At 46.5% G+C, this 16,665-nt stretch overlaps 1 protein-coding gene across 1 annotated transcript in view; it reads left to right on the forward strand.

Annotated features, from left to right (window-relative positions):
• Positions 1-16,665, forward strand: part of RELN (reelin) — a 324,257-nt gene that overhangs the window by 233,478 nt on the left and 74,114 nt on the right. Inside the window, exons 23-28 of the mRNA XM_029077379.1 lie at positions 1,034-1,171; positions 3,449-3,635; positions 6,785-6,990; positions 8,117-8,288; positions 10,359-10,559; positions 12,482-12,717. Of these exons, the coding sequence (XP_028933212.1) occupies positions 1,034-1,171; positions 3,449-3,635; positions 6,785-6,990; positions 8,117-8,288; positions 10,359-10,559; positions 12,482-12,717 (1,140 nt within the window). The remainder of the gene's footprint in view (positions 1-1,033; positions 1,172-3,448; positions 3,636-6,784; positions 6,991-8,116; positions 8,289-10,358; positions 10,560-12,481; positions 12,718-16,665) is intronic.

The raw sequence follows: 16,665 nt of genomic DNA on the forward strand, positions 1-16,665 counted from the left end.
AGATGCAAGATAATCAGGTTGGACAAAGTTCATGTCCCACATGGGTCTCAGTAACCATTTTAGGGCACTGAGACACAGAAAAGTAAAGTGATTTCTCCAGGGTCACACAACAGAAAAGTGGCAGAGCTGGATTAGAACCCAGTTCTTCTGATTTCCAGGCCTAAACTCTTTCCATTAGGCCCTGCTTCTCACTTTGGCTACTGTAAATAACTGTCCTTTAATTAGCTCTTTTTAGTTCATTAGATTTACTTTCCCCAGCATTTAAAATACCGAGATGCCACCTGGCTTCCAAGAGGCCACTTTACTTGCCATCATCAGCGAAGGTGAACATGTCTTCTGCCAAAGCTACAGGTATCTATTGCTGCTTCCTGTTGCCATCAAGCTCCAAGGCTTCAAGCTTCAAGAGTTCTTTCGGACAGAATACTGGAGAATATCATTAGCTGTACCTTCCCAATGACAGCACAACCTTCAGTGGCCAAAACCCAAGATGTAATCTGGGAAGATAAGGAAGACAGGGAGAAACCCCCAATCCTCTATGCTGTAAAGTTAGTCATCTTCTAACACAAAATAGCCTCATGGAAAGAGCCCGAGACTGGGAGTCAGAAGAGCTGGGTTCTAATCCTGGCTCTCTCAAGTGTCTGCTGTGTGACTTCACTTCTCTGGGCCTCAGTTACCTCATCTGTAAAATGGGGATTAAGATTGTGAACCCTATGTAGGACAGGGACTATGTCCAACCTGATTAGCTTGTATCTACCCCAGCGCATAGTACAGCGCCTGGCACATAGTAAGTACCATGAGCACCATTTTTAAAAAATGCAAGAAGTTGTACTCTTGAAGAAGCTCACATCATAGTACTTAGATCCTGTCTGATGCCACAGACCATAGGCACTAGCATTTCACAGTTTCTAAGGAAGCATTCGGCGGCTCAAGGCAAACCGCAGAAATCCTACCTCCCTTACGTTTCACTGGGCCGGCTCCAATGCCAGCTGGAGTTAGGAGGTGATGTTGTTTTCTCTTTCTGTTCCCCATCTAGGTCTAGTGCCACCCGCTTCCGCTGGAGTCAGAGTTATTACACAGCCCAAGATGAGTGGGCGCTGGACAGCATTTACATCGGGCAGCACTGCCCAAACATGTGCAGTGGCCACGGCTGGTGCGATCGAGGATCGTGCAGGTACAGGCTCTGCCCACGGTCGGAGACGGGGCCGGGGGGAGATTTTGTGCGTCAGGTGGTTGAAAAGTTCCTCCCCACCGGGAAGTTCTTGGATACAGAACCCCTGGGAGTGAGGGGCAGGTTTAGTGAGGAGAAGGCTTGCCCTACAGTTCTGCTTTCAGTAGGAAATGCGGTGATGTCGACCCAAATATTAGAAAGGTTTGGCATTCCCACCAGACAAACTGAACTCCAACTGAAGCAGTTTGGATGCATCCTCCCATTGCTGAAATTGCATCTCCTCCAGGAGGCCTTCCCTGATTAATCTCTCATCTCCCTACCTTATTTCTTGCCACTTCAAACACTTCCTCACAAATAAACACTTGGGCACGCTCGCACTGTCTCCACCTGGGACATATCTTCATGCAGAGATCTTTCACGGATATCAGTAATTCCCTACCTGTAATTCATTTTAACTTCTGCCTCCCCTGCTAGACTATAAAATCGTCCAGGTTTGGGATCACGTCTGCTATTGTTTCAGAAAGGGACTGATCCCATAAGCTACCAGGTTACGCTGCTTTTTCCCTCCTTCTGCTTCAGGCATTCAGTCATTCATAAAATTGTATTTATTGAGCAACTGATGTGTGCAAAGCACTGTACTTGCTCCCTTTATTCATCCCCCAATCCCAGCCCCACAGAAATTATGTACCTATCTGTTTTTGAATTGGGAAGAGTTAAAGGCCTGCAGTAGACATTTCTGCAATATATGATTCAGGAGATGATTTGTTGTCCTCTGAGGATCATTGCCTTCAAACTTCCTACCTGCCAAGTACCCTTAGAGCAGAGTTCATAACATTCCCCCCGTCCCCACACACAGTTCTAACGGTTTTGAGCTCACTAGGGGTAACACTTTCATAAAAGAGATTAAATTCCTGTCACCTGACCAGAGTTTAGGCCCTGGAACCATTTCTAGCTCTCAAGTCAGTCAGTCAATCATATTTATTGAGTTCTTACTCTGTGCAGAGCACTGTACTAAGCTCTTGGGGGAGTACAATATAACAATAGACACATTCCCTGCCGACAACGAGCTTACCATCTAGAGGGGGAAACAGGGCTTCTACCTCCGGGTCCTTCTCGCCTTCCCTCCTGTCCCTGCCACCCGAGTCTTATATGTTACAGGGTTTGGGTAGTTTAGGGCTCCTGGCCGGAAGTCATTCATTCATTCATTCATTCAGTCAGTCAGTCATATTTATTGAGGGCTTACTGTGTGCAGAGCACTGTACTAAGTGCTTGGGAAAGTGCAATATAACAATAAACAGATACATTCCCTGCCCACAACAAGTAGGGATCTACCCCAGGCCTGCTGCTGGTCACCCAGTGAAATATTGTCTCTTCAGTTGACTGGCTGGCTAGCTTCCCAATAGCAAGGGCTAACCATTTCCAGGAACGAGTCCACGACTGTGTTTCCTAGCAGAAAGAGCCTCAGTGTCCTCTCACAATGTTGTCCCCCATGCCAAAATTAGTATAGAAATGTTCCTCCTGAAGAATCATATCAATAAATCATATTTATTGAGTGCTTATTGTGTGCAGAGCACTGTACCAAGTGCTTGGATGAGTACAGTATAACAATATAACTTACACATTCACTGCCCACAGTGAGCAGTCAATCAATCAAGGATATTTACTGAGCACTTGCCCTGCACAGAGGGAGCACTCACTCTGTGCAGAGCGAGTACAGTATAATAGAGTTGGTAGAGACAATCTCTGCCCCCAAAGAGCTTATACTCTACAAGGAGAGGCAGACAGTCAAATAAATGGCAGATAAGGAAAACAGTGGATTGTAAAGATATATATGTACCTAAGTGCTATGAAGCTGGGGTGGGTGTTTAAGGATACACAGCCAAATGAATGCGACAGAGTGGAGGGTAGAGAAGAGAAATGAGGGCTTAGTCAGGGAAGGCCACTTGGTGGAGATCTGATTTTAGAAGGGTTTGGAAGATGAGGAAAGTGGTGGGCTCTCAAGATATGAAAGAGGAGAGATTTCCCAGCCAGAGGAAGGACATGGGCAAAGCATCTACAGCAAGACAGATGAGATCAAGATACAGAGAGTAGTTGGTGTTAGAGGAGCAGAGTGTTTAGATTGGGTCATAGTAGGTGATCTGAGAGATCATAACCATAATGTTACCATTCCTGAGACAGTTTACAAGTGGAAAAATGCCCCGGTGGGGTGGAGGGAGGACAAACCTTTAGGATCCTTTAGGAGCCGGTCAGTGGCTTTTGCTTACTCTACTTTCTCCCTAGATGTGACAGAGGATTTCAAGGCACCGAGTGTCACCCAGAGGCTTCCCTCCCTTCAACCATCATGTCAGATTTTGAGAGCCAGAATGGTTGGGAGGCGGACTGGCAAGAAGTGATTGGTGGAGAGGTGGTCAAACCGGAACAGGGATGTGGGGTCATCTCCTCTGGATCGTCTCTGTATTTCAGCAAGGTGAGGCTCTGACCGTATTTGGTGGATAAAAGAGGTTGGGTCAGGATACCGGTGCATAAAAGAATCCATTTACGTGGAAAGCCAAGGTGAGATTTAAACACATTTCTTGTGCTGACTTGGGAGCGAAGCCGAGGAAACCCAATCTTGAGGAAAGTAAATAAGACGGGAGGGCTGTTAATTAAACTTAGCCACATTTCAGATTCATTGCTATCTAAGCCTCTGTCGATTGTTATTATCCTCAATCGATATCAAGTAAGTGGCCTTATTGTTTACAAGGCAAAGAAAAGTACAATACTCTAAAAAGACGATGTGGAAATACACCCCCCCACATGCATACACTCATATATGCATGTAATCAGATGTGTTTTTTAAACATTCTGAAGTAATCTTGTACACTAGTTTTTATCCTCTGCTTTAGTCCTAACTCCATCACTTGCCTGCTGGGTGACCGTGGGCAAGTCACAACTTCTCTACGTTTCCAGTAAAATGGGGATTAAGTGCCCATTATCCCTCTTCCTTAGACAGTGAGCCCCATGAAGGACAGGGACTGTGTCTGATTGTTCCTGATCATGGGTTCTAATCCCAGCTCCGCCACTTCTCTGCTGTGGGACCTTGAGCTAGTCACTTCACTTCTCCATGCCTCAGTTACCTCTACTGTTAAATGGGGATTGAGACCTTGAGCCCCGCATAAAACAGGGACTGAGTCCAATCAGGAATTGATAAAATCAATTTGCTTGTATCCACCCCACCACTTAGAGCAGTGTCTGGCACAAAGTAAGCACTTAACAAATACCATAATTATTGTTATTATTTGATTGTATTATATCTAACCTAAGTGTTTAACACATTGCTTGGAACAGAGTAAGTGCTGAAAAATTGCCACTGCTCTTATCATTATTACTATCACCATTGTTATTATTATTGTTATTACTGCTACTTTGTAGTTTGTTAAAGATGTGTTATACTGTTTGGACTGGGGATTCCTCAAGAATGGATGGGGACTAAGACCAATGAACAAATGTGATCTAGTTAAAGGAGCACAGGGTCAGGAGACTTGGGTTGGTTTATTCATTCAATCGTATTTATTGAGTGCCCACTATATGCAGAGCACTGTACTAAGTGCTTGGGAGAGTACAATACAACAATAAACAGACACATTCCCCACCCACAATGAGTTCTACTCCAATCTCTGCCTCAGGCCTCCTTGGGCTAGCTATTTAACCTTTCTGTGACCCAGTTTACCCAACTGTAAAATGGAGATAAGATATCAGCTTTTCATACCTCTTTGCTTATGAGCTCTGTTTTGGATAGTAATTGTTTCTGACCTGTTTATTTTGTACCAGTACCAGTGTTTTGCCCCTAATAGGCATTTTAATAAATGCAATAATAATAATATTGATAGAATTAATTAGAAGCCAAGCAGAGAGATCAACTGGGCCCATCAGAAAACTAAAACAAAATCAACATTGGCAGATCAGCGACTCACAGTCCAGTGTTTTGTATTGACTGGAGGGGAGAAAACTTGGAGGCTGGTGAAAATTAGAAGGTTTCTCCCCTAACCTCAGGGGGGTCCTGTGAGAATTAGCAATGTGAGAAAGAATATTGGAAGCATAGCTTGGACCAATTTCTTTATCTGGGCCCTACTGTGGCTCCTAACTGCTGCTCTGTTCAAGCTGAGGCGAGATTTCCATTTTATCATACCTCAAACAAGAGGCAAGATTCACTTCCATTGTCCTAAGCACCAAGAGACTTTGACTCTCAGCACAGAAGAACTGTAAAGCAGAGTTGAAATTCAGAAGAGCTTGACCGGTAGCCATTTTCTATTTTAACTACAAATATTCACATTGCTAGAGCAGGGAAAGCTATGAGTGCAGGTTTTTGAAAGAAAAATCAGTTGGAGCCATGCTAACCTCTGTTCAGTATTTTTCCATCTCCCAACCCTCTCAAGAAACCCTCTATAGACAAACACCCAAATCCCTTGGAAAAACAAGGATGAACTGTGAAATTCACAATGGATCAATCGTGACAACCAGCTCGTGGTGATAATTGGATTTTGTTAAATAATTGTTTTCACCGTTAGAGTCTTCTCCTTCTGTCTCATTTCCTTGCACCAAGTTTCTCGGGGTAATTTGCCAAATTGGAACTCCTGTTTGTTCTGCCATTTCCTCTTGGGACCATCCTTCCTGTAGTAATTCCGAAAAGCTAGCAGGAGCAGTTGGCCAGCCAGAATGGAGAGTTCTAAAGGTGTCTTCCCATCTGTGGGGCTGGATTAGCACGGAAGCTATCAGGGCTGCCTCCCAAGGCCCTCAGGCTTAGGTGGGCCTGGCTGTCCCCTTTCGACCTTACCAACATGGCTGCTGCTTGGGGTACTATAAAACCGGCACCTTCCCAAAATGGTCACAGCTCATGCACGGCATCCCTGCCACCCGACTCCTCCGACACTGCCCTTCCATGGCAGCCATTTCAAATTTCACCACTCCATCAAAAAGAGGATGGTTGATGAAAGTGAAGGAAATAGGGAGCGAGGGGTGGAAAGCAGGAGTGAGTGTGGGGGTCTACGAGATTGAAACTGAGCTCTGGTCTCCGGGGGCTTCACATCCTCCCAACACAGCACAGCCTCAGGAACGAGGCAAGCCATGCTTACCTACTGTCTGCACAAGGCCCGGCTACTTGACTGACTGGCTGACTGGCTGTTAGAAAGATGCTCCCCAAACTCACCAGAGCGTTGGATGAACATATGCCTAGCTTTTGGTAAGGACTATTATGATTCATTCATTCAGTCGTATTTATTGAATGCTTACTGTGTGAGGAATACTGTTCTAAGTGCTTGGAAACGCACAACACAACAAAAAACAGTGACATTCCCTGCCCACAACAAGCTTACAACCTAGGGGGTGACAGATATCAATAGAAATAAATAAAATTACAGATGTATGTTTTGTATGAATCTTTTAACATTGGGAACATTTTTATTTATTCATATGAAATAGAAAGTGCTCGATAAGTACTACTGATTGAATGAGTCATTGTGCTAAGCCAGGTGCATTTTCAACATGGAATTAAAGGGAAGTTGATGGCATTCCATTGAAAAGACACCAACGGGTTCTCTCTTGACTTTTTTATATGATTTTTCTCTGTCCCCTTTGTAGGCTGGGAAAAGGCTGTTGGTGAGTTGGGATCTGGACACTTCATGGGTGGACTTTGTCCAGTTTTACATCCAGATCGGTGGAGAAACCCCAGCCTGCAACAAGCCAGACAGCAGAGAGGAGGGCATCCTTCTTCAGTACAGCAACAACGGTGGAATCCATTGGAACCTGCTGGCTGAAATGTACTTCTCAGACTTCAGTAAGCCCAGGTATGGTTTCACCCAGGAACCACTGCGGGGGCACCTGTTGGATGGAGAGCAAATTCTCTGGGTGTTGGCTAGCTGTCTTGTCTGAGACAATTAGTCATTCTTTCATTCATTCATTTGTATTTATTGAGCACTTACTATGTGCAAAGCACTGTACTAAACACTTGGGAGCGTACAATATAACAAATAGACACATTACCTGCCCGCAGCTAGCTTACAGTCTAGAGGGCGAGACTGATATTAATAGATATGAATAAGTTATGGATATGAACATAAGTGCTGTGGGGCTGGGATGAGGGATGAATAAAAGGGAGCCAGTCAGGTTGATGCAGAAGAGAGTGGGAGAAGAGGAAAGGAGGATTTCATCAGGGAAGGCCTCTCGGGCTTGTATTTATTGAGTGCTTACCATGTATCGAGCATTTTACTAAGCATAGAAGCAGCGTGGCTTAGTGGAAAGAGCACAGGCTTGAGAGTTAGATGTCATGGTTTCTAATCCCAGCTCTGCCACTTGTCTGCTGTGTGACCTTGGGCAAGTCACTTAACTTCTCTGTGCCTCAGTTACCTCGTCTGTAAAAATGGGGATTAAAAACTGTGAGCCCCAGGTGGGACAATCTGATTACCCTGTATCTACCCCAGCCCTTAGAACAGTGCTCAGCACATAGTAAGTGCTTAACAAATGCCATAATTATTATTATTATTATAAGCACTTGGGAGAGTACAGTCTAACAGAGGTGGTAGACCTATTCCCTGCCCACTGTGAGTTTACAGGCTCGAGGGAGTTTACAATCCAGAGGGAGTTTTCAAACTAGAGGCAGTTTAGTCTAGAGAGAATGACCTGCTGTTAGGGGTGTGCTGAATGAAATAGTTAGGGTCATACAGGAGTTCCAAATGAAGGAGCAGAAAATGGTTTTCACACCCTCTCTGCTAATTTTGCTTCATTTGGCCCGATAGCCAAGAGATGTCTCTGAGAGATATTGTTCCCCCTCGTGTGAAAAACAACATCTGTCCACCTCTTAAAACTGTCCTCCAGTCAGACCGAGCCAGAATTATAGAAGAACCTCCCATCTCCCGCCTTGTGGCAGCCGTGATTCCCAGTAGTATTAAATTTTAGCAAATTGCTTGTGTCCAGGTTCGTCTACCTCGAGCTCCCTGCTGCTGCGAAAACACCCTGCACCCGGCTCCGTTGGTGGCAGCCCAAGTTCTCCGGGGAAGACTATGACCAGTGGGCTGTGGATGACATCATCATTTTGTCTGAAAAACAGAAACAGATCATCCCAGTCGTCAACCCAACTCTACCCCAGGTAATCAATCGTTCCAAGGACCAGGGATAATAATAATAACTATGGTATTTGTTGAATTCTTACTAAGTGGCAGGCATTGTACTAAGTGGTGGGGTGGACGCAAGCAAATCGGGTTGGACACAGTCCCTGTACCACGTGGGGCTCACAGCCTCGATCCCCATTTTCCAGATGAAGTAACTAAGGCCAAGAGAAGTGAAGTGACTTACCGAAGGTCACGCAGGAGACAAGTGGTGGAGCTGGGATTAGAACCCGTGACCTTCTAACTCTCAGGCCCGTGCTCTGCCCACTACGCCATGGTGGGATGAGAGCTTGACCTCTGCACTTTCATCTTGACTTCTGCACTTCCTGCTCCAATTTACAGGTTGTTTCAACAGCTGAGCCATTCCCAAAGGGCCCAGATTTGTCAACCGGTGGCACTGGGAGCCCATCCGTTCTGTAGTGTTAGTTGAGCACCTACTATGTGTAGAGCACTGTACTGGGTGTCTGGGAGAATGCAACAAAAGTAAAAGGCATGATCACAGCGGTTTACAATCCAGCTGAATCCTCTGTGGTCAGAGCCCATGGCTAGACAAAATGGCAGTGCCAGTTGAGCCTAACTGAATGATCCTGGTCTCAGCACTGGTTGAGTTGTGTTGCACAGTTCTGAGCATTTTTTGATTTTTGTATGGTATTTGTTAAGCATTTAACTGTGTGTTAGGCACTGTATTTAGCACAAAGGTAGATACAGGCTAATCTGGTTGGACACGGTACCTGTCCGGCAGAGGGCACGTGTTCTTAATCACCATTTTACAGATGTGGTAACTGAGGCCCAGAGAAGTGAAGTGACTTGCCCAAGGTCACACAGCAGATGTGTGACCTCCTGGTCTTGGTCCTCTGTCCTGGTCCTCTGTGTCCCAGGCCTGCACTCTTTCCACTGGGCCACTCTCCTTCTCTAAATGCATCAAGGCTGATGGAATGGGCTCTCTCTACCTTCCGGTGGCACCTGCAACCTCTGAATATTTTTTAGATCTTACAGCCCACTGTGTCTAAATCAGTTTTTAAAGTTATCTGGTTTTTCATTTTTTAATTTAAGTTTTCTGTCATCCAGCACTTTGGACTTGCATTTGCCACTGTTGAGAATGAGGCCCGTAACCAACTGGATCCCTCTGGCCTCCCCCTTGATCTTAAAACATCTTTTATCTGACTCTGGGGTAGTTGGTAAAGTTATGGCCATTCTGCTCAGCTTAGTTAGTTAGCTAGCTCGCTCACTAGTTCATAGCAGAGGAAGTATTTCAGAAGGGTGTGACATTGCAAAAATGGGTATGTATTTACAAGAAAAGTAAAATATCATTAATATGGTTATTATGACAATAGGGGAGGGCAATGAAAGTACACCTCAGAAGCAGCTTGGCCTAGGAGAAGCAGAGTGGCCTAGTGGATACAGCATGGGCCTGGGAATCAGAAGGACCTGGGTTTTAATCCTGGCTCTGCCATTTGTCTGCTGTGTGGCCTTGATCAAGTCAATTCTCCCAGCCTCACAGTACTTATTAACGTATCTGTAATTTTATTCATTTATATCGATGTCTGTCTCCCCTCTCAAGAATGTAAACTCTTAGAACAGTGCCTGGCACTTAGGAAGCACTTAACAAATACCACAAAAAAACTCTTTGTGGGCAGAGAATGTGTCTGTTTATTGTTGTATTGTACTATCCCAAGTGCTTCGTACAGTGCTCTGCACACAGTAAGCACTCAATAAATATGATTGAATGAACCTCTCTGTGCCTCAGTTACCTCATCTGTTAAATGGGGATTAAGATCGTCAGCCCATCGTTGGACAAGGACTATGTTCAAACTGGTTAATTGTATCTACCCCAGCACTTAGTAAAGTGCCTAGCACATAGCAAGAATTTAACAAATACCATAAGAAAAATTAAAATAACCCTTGTGGGTCTTCTCTTGTAGATAGCCAAGATCGATGGCACCTTCAGATCCGTCTCTCAAGATGAGAATGTCCCTTTCCCCTTCCAAAGTTGCAGGACCTCCATGGGGCCAGGTCAGGGCCTTAATGATATTGCCTTGTCTTCCCAACAGAACTTCTACGAAAAGCCAGCGTTCGATTACCCCATGAACCAACTCAGCGTGTGGTTGATGTTGGCGAACGAAGGCATGGTGAAAAACGAAAGCTTCTGCTCAGTCACCCCGTCGGCGATGATATTCGGAAAATCAGATGGAGATCGCTTTGCAGTCACACGGGATTTAGCCTTGAAGCCCGGCTATGTCCTGCAGTTCAAGGTAAATCTGCGTCCATGTGGTTGTCCCCCCGGGTAATAATAATGATGATAATAATAATGTTACTTGTCAAGCGCTTACCATGTGCCAGGCACTGTTTCTAAGCGCTGGAGTAGCTGCAAGTTAATCAGGTTGGACACAGTTCCTGTCCCACATGGGGCTCACACTCTTATCCCCATTTTACAAATGAAATAACTGAGGTCCAGAGAAGTGAAGTGACTTGCCCAAGGTGACACAGCCATCATGTAGCACAGCCAAGATTAGAACCCAGGTCCTTCTGACTCCCAGGCCCATGCTCTGGCAGGGAGTGGTCCCCAGACACCCCAAGTGAAGGGGGCACCTGGATCCTAAGAGTTTATTCATTTTCCATTAAAGCCAGCTTATTTGGGAAAAGGGATGTAAGTCTAGATCCTCCCAAGAGGGAAAGAGTCTCTCACTTTGAGATGCTTTAGAGAATACAGATGGGTTCGCCAGATCCCACACCACGAGGCTGAGGGAGCAGCCACTGCAGACAAACAAAAGAAAACATTTCTTCACACAGATTGAACTGTTCATGGAATTCATTTCCAGAGGAAGTCTCACCGATCTGTAAATCGGGACTCTATCCAAATAAAAGGATTAGCAAAATATTAGGAAAAGTCATCAGTATCAATACCTATGAATACATCTTCATTTGTTAGCACTTCCTAAAACTGTAAACAAGAAAGCTTGAAGGTGGAAAAACCACTTCTCAGAAATACCTGCTATTTCTCATCTTGACACCCTTTTCTGTTTGAGTGCAAAAAGCCTGATTGGATAGGTGTTACACCCGACAGGAATCTTTACCTGCTGTAGAATCTAAATAAAGAAATCACTCACAGTCTTTATAAATGCTTCTGTCTCCGAACGACCGGAAAGATATCATGAACTATCCGTGTTTGCCTGTCCCAGCAGCAGCAGCAGCAACAATGCCTATTCTTTATTGGTTGGTATTAACACAGTGACACCTGTTCTGTTTAGCTGGGAAAATTATCAGTAGTTGATCACATTCTTTTTTCTGGAGAAAGAACTAAAGATAGCAAGAGTTTGAAGGCCTCCCTGGGAGCTTCAAGATAGAAGTCTGCACTTAAGAACTTATAGCTGTGTGTCAGATGTTTAAATGGAATACAAAAATGTTAAATGGCATGTTAAAGAGAGAGAGAGAGAAGCCCCAGTCTGTAGTAAACTGGATTTGGCAGATCTGGAGGTGGCCAGGCCCTGCCCATCAGATCTGACACTGTCCATGCCCCAGAATGTGCACTTAGATCTGCCTCAGGGGGGTGACTCAAGTGACCCCTGGAGATCTCCTACAGGCCCGAGCGGATCTTGGTCTCTCTCCTCTATCATCCTCCCTCTCTGTCTTATAATTTCAGCTTTGCCTAGGTCTTCCCACCTAAAAACATGCCCAGTAATTCTGGTTTGAAGGGAGCGGGGCTACCTATCCCTCTCTAGAAAGGATTTTTGGGAAAGGAGGCTCTAGAGCTGAGCCGAGCCATGGGCCAGGGAGGAGGGAGAAGCAGTATGGAGAAGCAGTATGATATAGGGTATAGAGCATGGACCTGGGAGTTAGAAGGTCATGGGTTCTAGTGCCAACTCCACCACTTGTCTTCTGTGTGACCCTGGGCAAGTTACTTCATTTCTCTGTGCCTCAGTTGCCTCATCTGGAAAAAGGAGTTTGAGACTGTGAGCACCACATGGAACAGGGACTGTGTCCAACCCGATTTGCTTGTATCCACCCCAGCACTTAGTACAGTGCTTGGCACACAGTAAGTGCATACCAAATGCCATTATCATTATTATCATTATCAGTTGCAGGCCCCGGCCAGCTCGGTCTCCCTCAGGGTTCCGCAGAGGAGCCGGCCACCCGGCCCGAGATTCTCCGGCCAACCGTGTCCTTTCTCCCACAGCTGAACATCGGCTGCACGGGCCAATTCAGCAGCCTGGCTCCTGTCCAGCTGCAGTACTCCCACGACGCGGGTCTCTACTGGTCGCTGGTGCGGGAAGGCTGCTACCCGGCCTCCCCGGGGGGCCGGGGGTGCGAGGGGAACGCCCGTGAGCTGCGGGAGCCCACCATCTACCACACCGGCGACTTCGAAGACTGGACCAGGGTCACCGTCGTCGTCCCCAGATCGCTCGCAGCCAGGTACCGCCTTCTGCCATCTGCCCATGGGATGTCCACGGAAGGGGAGGGAGGCTTTCTTGGGGTGTGCATGTATGTGTGTGCGTGTAAAATACGGGTTGGTGGCCCCATTATCCACCAAGAGTTCCCCCGCTATTCTGTCCTCTCCCCAAGACAGTCCACAAAATGGGTAGAAAAGTGGGGCCACACCTCCGCCTCGCCCCCAGCCCCGCTCCCCGGCCCTCCAGCACACACACACACACACACACACACACACATACACACACACCACTGTGGGCAGGGAATGTGGCCAAGCGTGGCCTAGTGGATAAAGCACGTGCCTGGGAGTCAGAAGGTCATGGGTTCGATTCCTGGCTCTGCCACTTATTGCTTTGTGATTTGGGGCAAAGGAGTTCACTTCTCTGGGCCTCAGTTTCCTCAGCTGTAAAATGGGAATTGAGACTGTGAGCTCCAAGTGGGACAGGGACGGTGTCCAACCCGATTTGCTAGTATCCACCCTAGTGCTTAGTTCAGTGCCTGGTACATAAGCCTGTAAGCCCGTTGTGGGCAGGGAATGTGACTGTTTATTGTTGTACTCTCCCCAGCGGTTAGTAAATTCATTCAATCTTATTTATTGAGCACACAGTAAGTGCAAGTCACTTCACTCCTCTGGGCCTCAGTTCCCTCAGGGGTCTCCCATCACCCTGGAGGAAGCTGGAGGGCTTGACGTCTCTTCCCCTCCCCTCCACCTTCAACCCCCATGTCTCTCCTTCCTCTCTGAGTCCAGTACAATGTCCTGCTCACAGACAGGCGTGGGCAGGGATTGTGTCTCTTTATTGCTGAATTGTTCTTTCCATGCACCTAGTACAGTGCTCTGCACACAGTAAGGTCTCAATAAATTGGATTGAGTGAGTGGATTAAGGCAGTTAGCCCCACATGGGACAGAGACCGCATCCAGCCTGGTAACCTTGTATCTACCCCAGCCCTTAGAACAGTGCTTGACACATAGTAACAAATATCATCATTATTACATTGTACTGTCCCAAACGCTTAGTACAATGCTTTAATAATAATAATAATGTTGGTATTTGTTAAGCGCTTACTATGTGCAGAGCACTGTTCTAAGCGCTGGGGTAGACATAGGGGAATCAGGTTGTCCCACGTGGGTCTCACAGTTAATCCCCATTTTACAGATGAGGTGACTGAGGCACAGAGAAGTGAAGTGACTTGCCCACAGTCACACAGCTGACAAGTGGCAGAGCCGGGAGTCGAACTCATGACCTCTGACTCCGAAGCCCAGGCTCTTTTCCACTGAGCCACGCTGCTTCCCAAAAGCAGCTTCCCACGCTGCTTCCACACGATACGCACTCAGTAAATACGACTAACTGATGGACTGACCTGGCAGAGAAGAAGCATGATATGCCGGTGTTTTGCATCAAGGAGGAGAATGTCAGTGGGAGTGTTGGGAACGTTTCCTCAGTAGAGAGTAAATAGAAGCCAGCGCCAACCAACACACGTCTGGTGCTTTCCGTTTCAACATTCCAAGGCCGACTCTATCCGGTGGAATCTGAAACAGCAATCTGCTCAGGGGTCGGGCAGTGAGTGGGTGAGAGATGCCACATTTCAGAAGGAACAGACGGTTGTTTTCAGCACCACAAAACGAGCCAAATTCACAAGGTTCCCAACACAGTAGCGACTGTGGGTTCTGAGTAGATTGCTGAGAAGCAGCAGGGCCTAGTGGATAGAGCACAGACCTGGGAGTCAGAAGGACCTGGATTCTAATCCCCGCTCCACCACTTGTCTGCTCTGTGGCCTTGGGGAAGTCAGTTCACTTCTCTAGGCCTCAGTTGCCTCAACTATAAAATGGGGTTTGAGACTGTGAGCCCCATGTGGGACAGGGACTGTGTCCAACCCAATTTGCTTGTATCGACTCCAGTGCTTAGTACAGTGCCTGGCACACTGTAGGAACATACCAAATACCACATTTATTACTATTATTATTATCATTATTAGATTGGAGGTGGGCCCCATTGAAACTTGCCCAGATTTCCTTGAGAGCAGCCCGTGTGTTGATGGATGGCACTGGCTCCTAGCATGGCATAAGCCACACACCCCTGTAGCCAGGGATGTGGTCTGTTGTGGAGAAGCTCGCAGACCGGCCCTTCAAAGGGTGGGCAGCTGAGAAGCCTAAGTGTCAAAATGATGGTATCTTCTCCTTCTAAGTTATTAGTAATAATAATAATTATAATGATTGTGGTATTTGTTAAGCACTCATTATGTGCCAGGCACTGACCTAAGCACTGGGATAGATACGAGATATCGGGTTGGACATAGTCCCTGTCCCATATATGGCTCAAAGTCTCAATCCCCATTTTACAGGTGAGGTAACTGAGGCACAGAGAAGTGAAGTGACTTGCCCAAGATCACACAGCAGACAAGTGGCAGAGCCATGCAGACCCAGGTCCTTCTGACTCCCAGGCCCATGCTCTTTCCACTAGGCCATGCTGCTTCTCGTCCCCTTGGAGTTGGCTGGGGCCTGGGTATCATGGAGCCCAATTTCCTCACGGTAGAGATGATTCCTTTCTGAGTGCCTGTTCGACATCTACTACACTATGGGAGCAGAGGGAATGTCACTGTGCTATCACGCTGCAGGGAACTTAAGATGCTTAAGAAGCAGCATGGCCTAGTGGAAAGAGCTTGGGCCTGGGTTGTAATCCTGCCTTTTTTTTTAAATGGTGTCTAAGTGCTTCTGTAGGCCAGTCACTATACTAAGCACAGGAGTAGATACAAGCTAATCAGGCTGGGCACAGTCCATATTCCACATAGGGCTCAAAGTCTTAATCCTTATTTTACAGATAAAGTCACTGAGGCACAGAGAAGTTAAGTGACTTTCCCAAGGTCACACAGCAGACAGGTGGCCGAGCTGAGATTAGAACCCAGATCTTTCTGACTTCTAGGCCCAGGTTGTATTCACTGGCGATGCTTGCTTCTCAAATGCCAAATGCTTGCTCTGTGATCTTGGGCAAGTCACTTAGTTAATCTGTGCCTCGGTTCTCTGTCCTTCTTAGACTGTGAGCCCCACGCTGGACAGGGACAGTGTCCAATCTCATTCACTTGTATCTCCCCACTTTGCTTAGAACAGTGTTTGACACATAGTAATAATGTTGGTATTTGTTAAGCGCTTACTATGTGCCGAGCACTGTTCTAAGCGCTGGGGGAGATACAGGGTAATCAGGTCGTCCCACGTGAGGCTCACAGTTAATCCCCATTTTACAGATGAGGTAACTGAGGCACAGAGAAGTTAAGTGACTTGCCCACAGTCACACAGCTGACAAGTGGCAGAGCCGGGAGTCGAACCCATGACCTCTGACTCCGAAGCCCAGCCTCTTTCCACTAAGCCACGCTGCTTCCCAAGCAGTAAGTAGCATTTGAAAGGCATTTGTTAGTAAGCGCTTAACAAATGCCTTTCAAAAACAAAACAAAGCAACCCCTCCAGGAGAAATGAGGGCGGAAGCAGAAGAAATTCCCTGATGCAAAATCATCTCATAATAATAATAATTGTGGTATTTGTTAAGCTGTCACTAAGTTTCAAGCACTTTAGTGGATACAAAATAATCAAGTACCACATGGGGCTCATGGTCTCAGTAGGAGAGAAACAAGTATTGAATCCCCATATTGCAGAGGAGGAAACTGAGGCCCAGAGAAGGGAAGTGACTTGCTCAAGTTCACACAGCAGATAAATGTTAGAGCCAGGATTAGAAACCACGTCTTCTGACTCCCAGGTCCAGGTCTGTGCACTGTCCACTAAGACACGCTGCTTCTCTTGTGTTCATGCAGAAGACCTAAACAGAGACAGATTATCACAACACCTCTGTCTTCTCCGTCCCCACTCAATCAGTCATATTTATTGAGCACTTACTGTGCGCAGGGAGAGTATAATAAAACAGAGTTGGTAGACACGTTCCCTGCCCA

This window comes from Ornithorhynchus anatinus, chromosome 13 (assembly GCF_004115215.2).
Source record: "Ornithorhynchus anatinus isolate Pmale09 chromosome 13, mOrnAna1.pri.v4, whole genome shotgun sequence".
NCBI classification, from domain to species: domain Eukaryota; kingdom Metazoa; phylum Chordata; class Mammalia; order Monotremata; family Ornithorhynchidae; genus Ornithorhynchus; species Ornithorhynchus anatinus.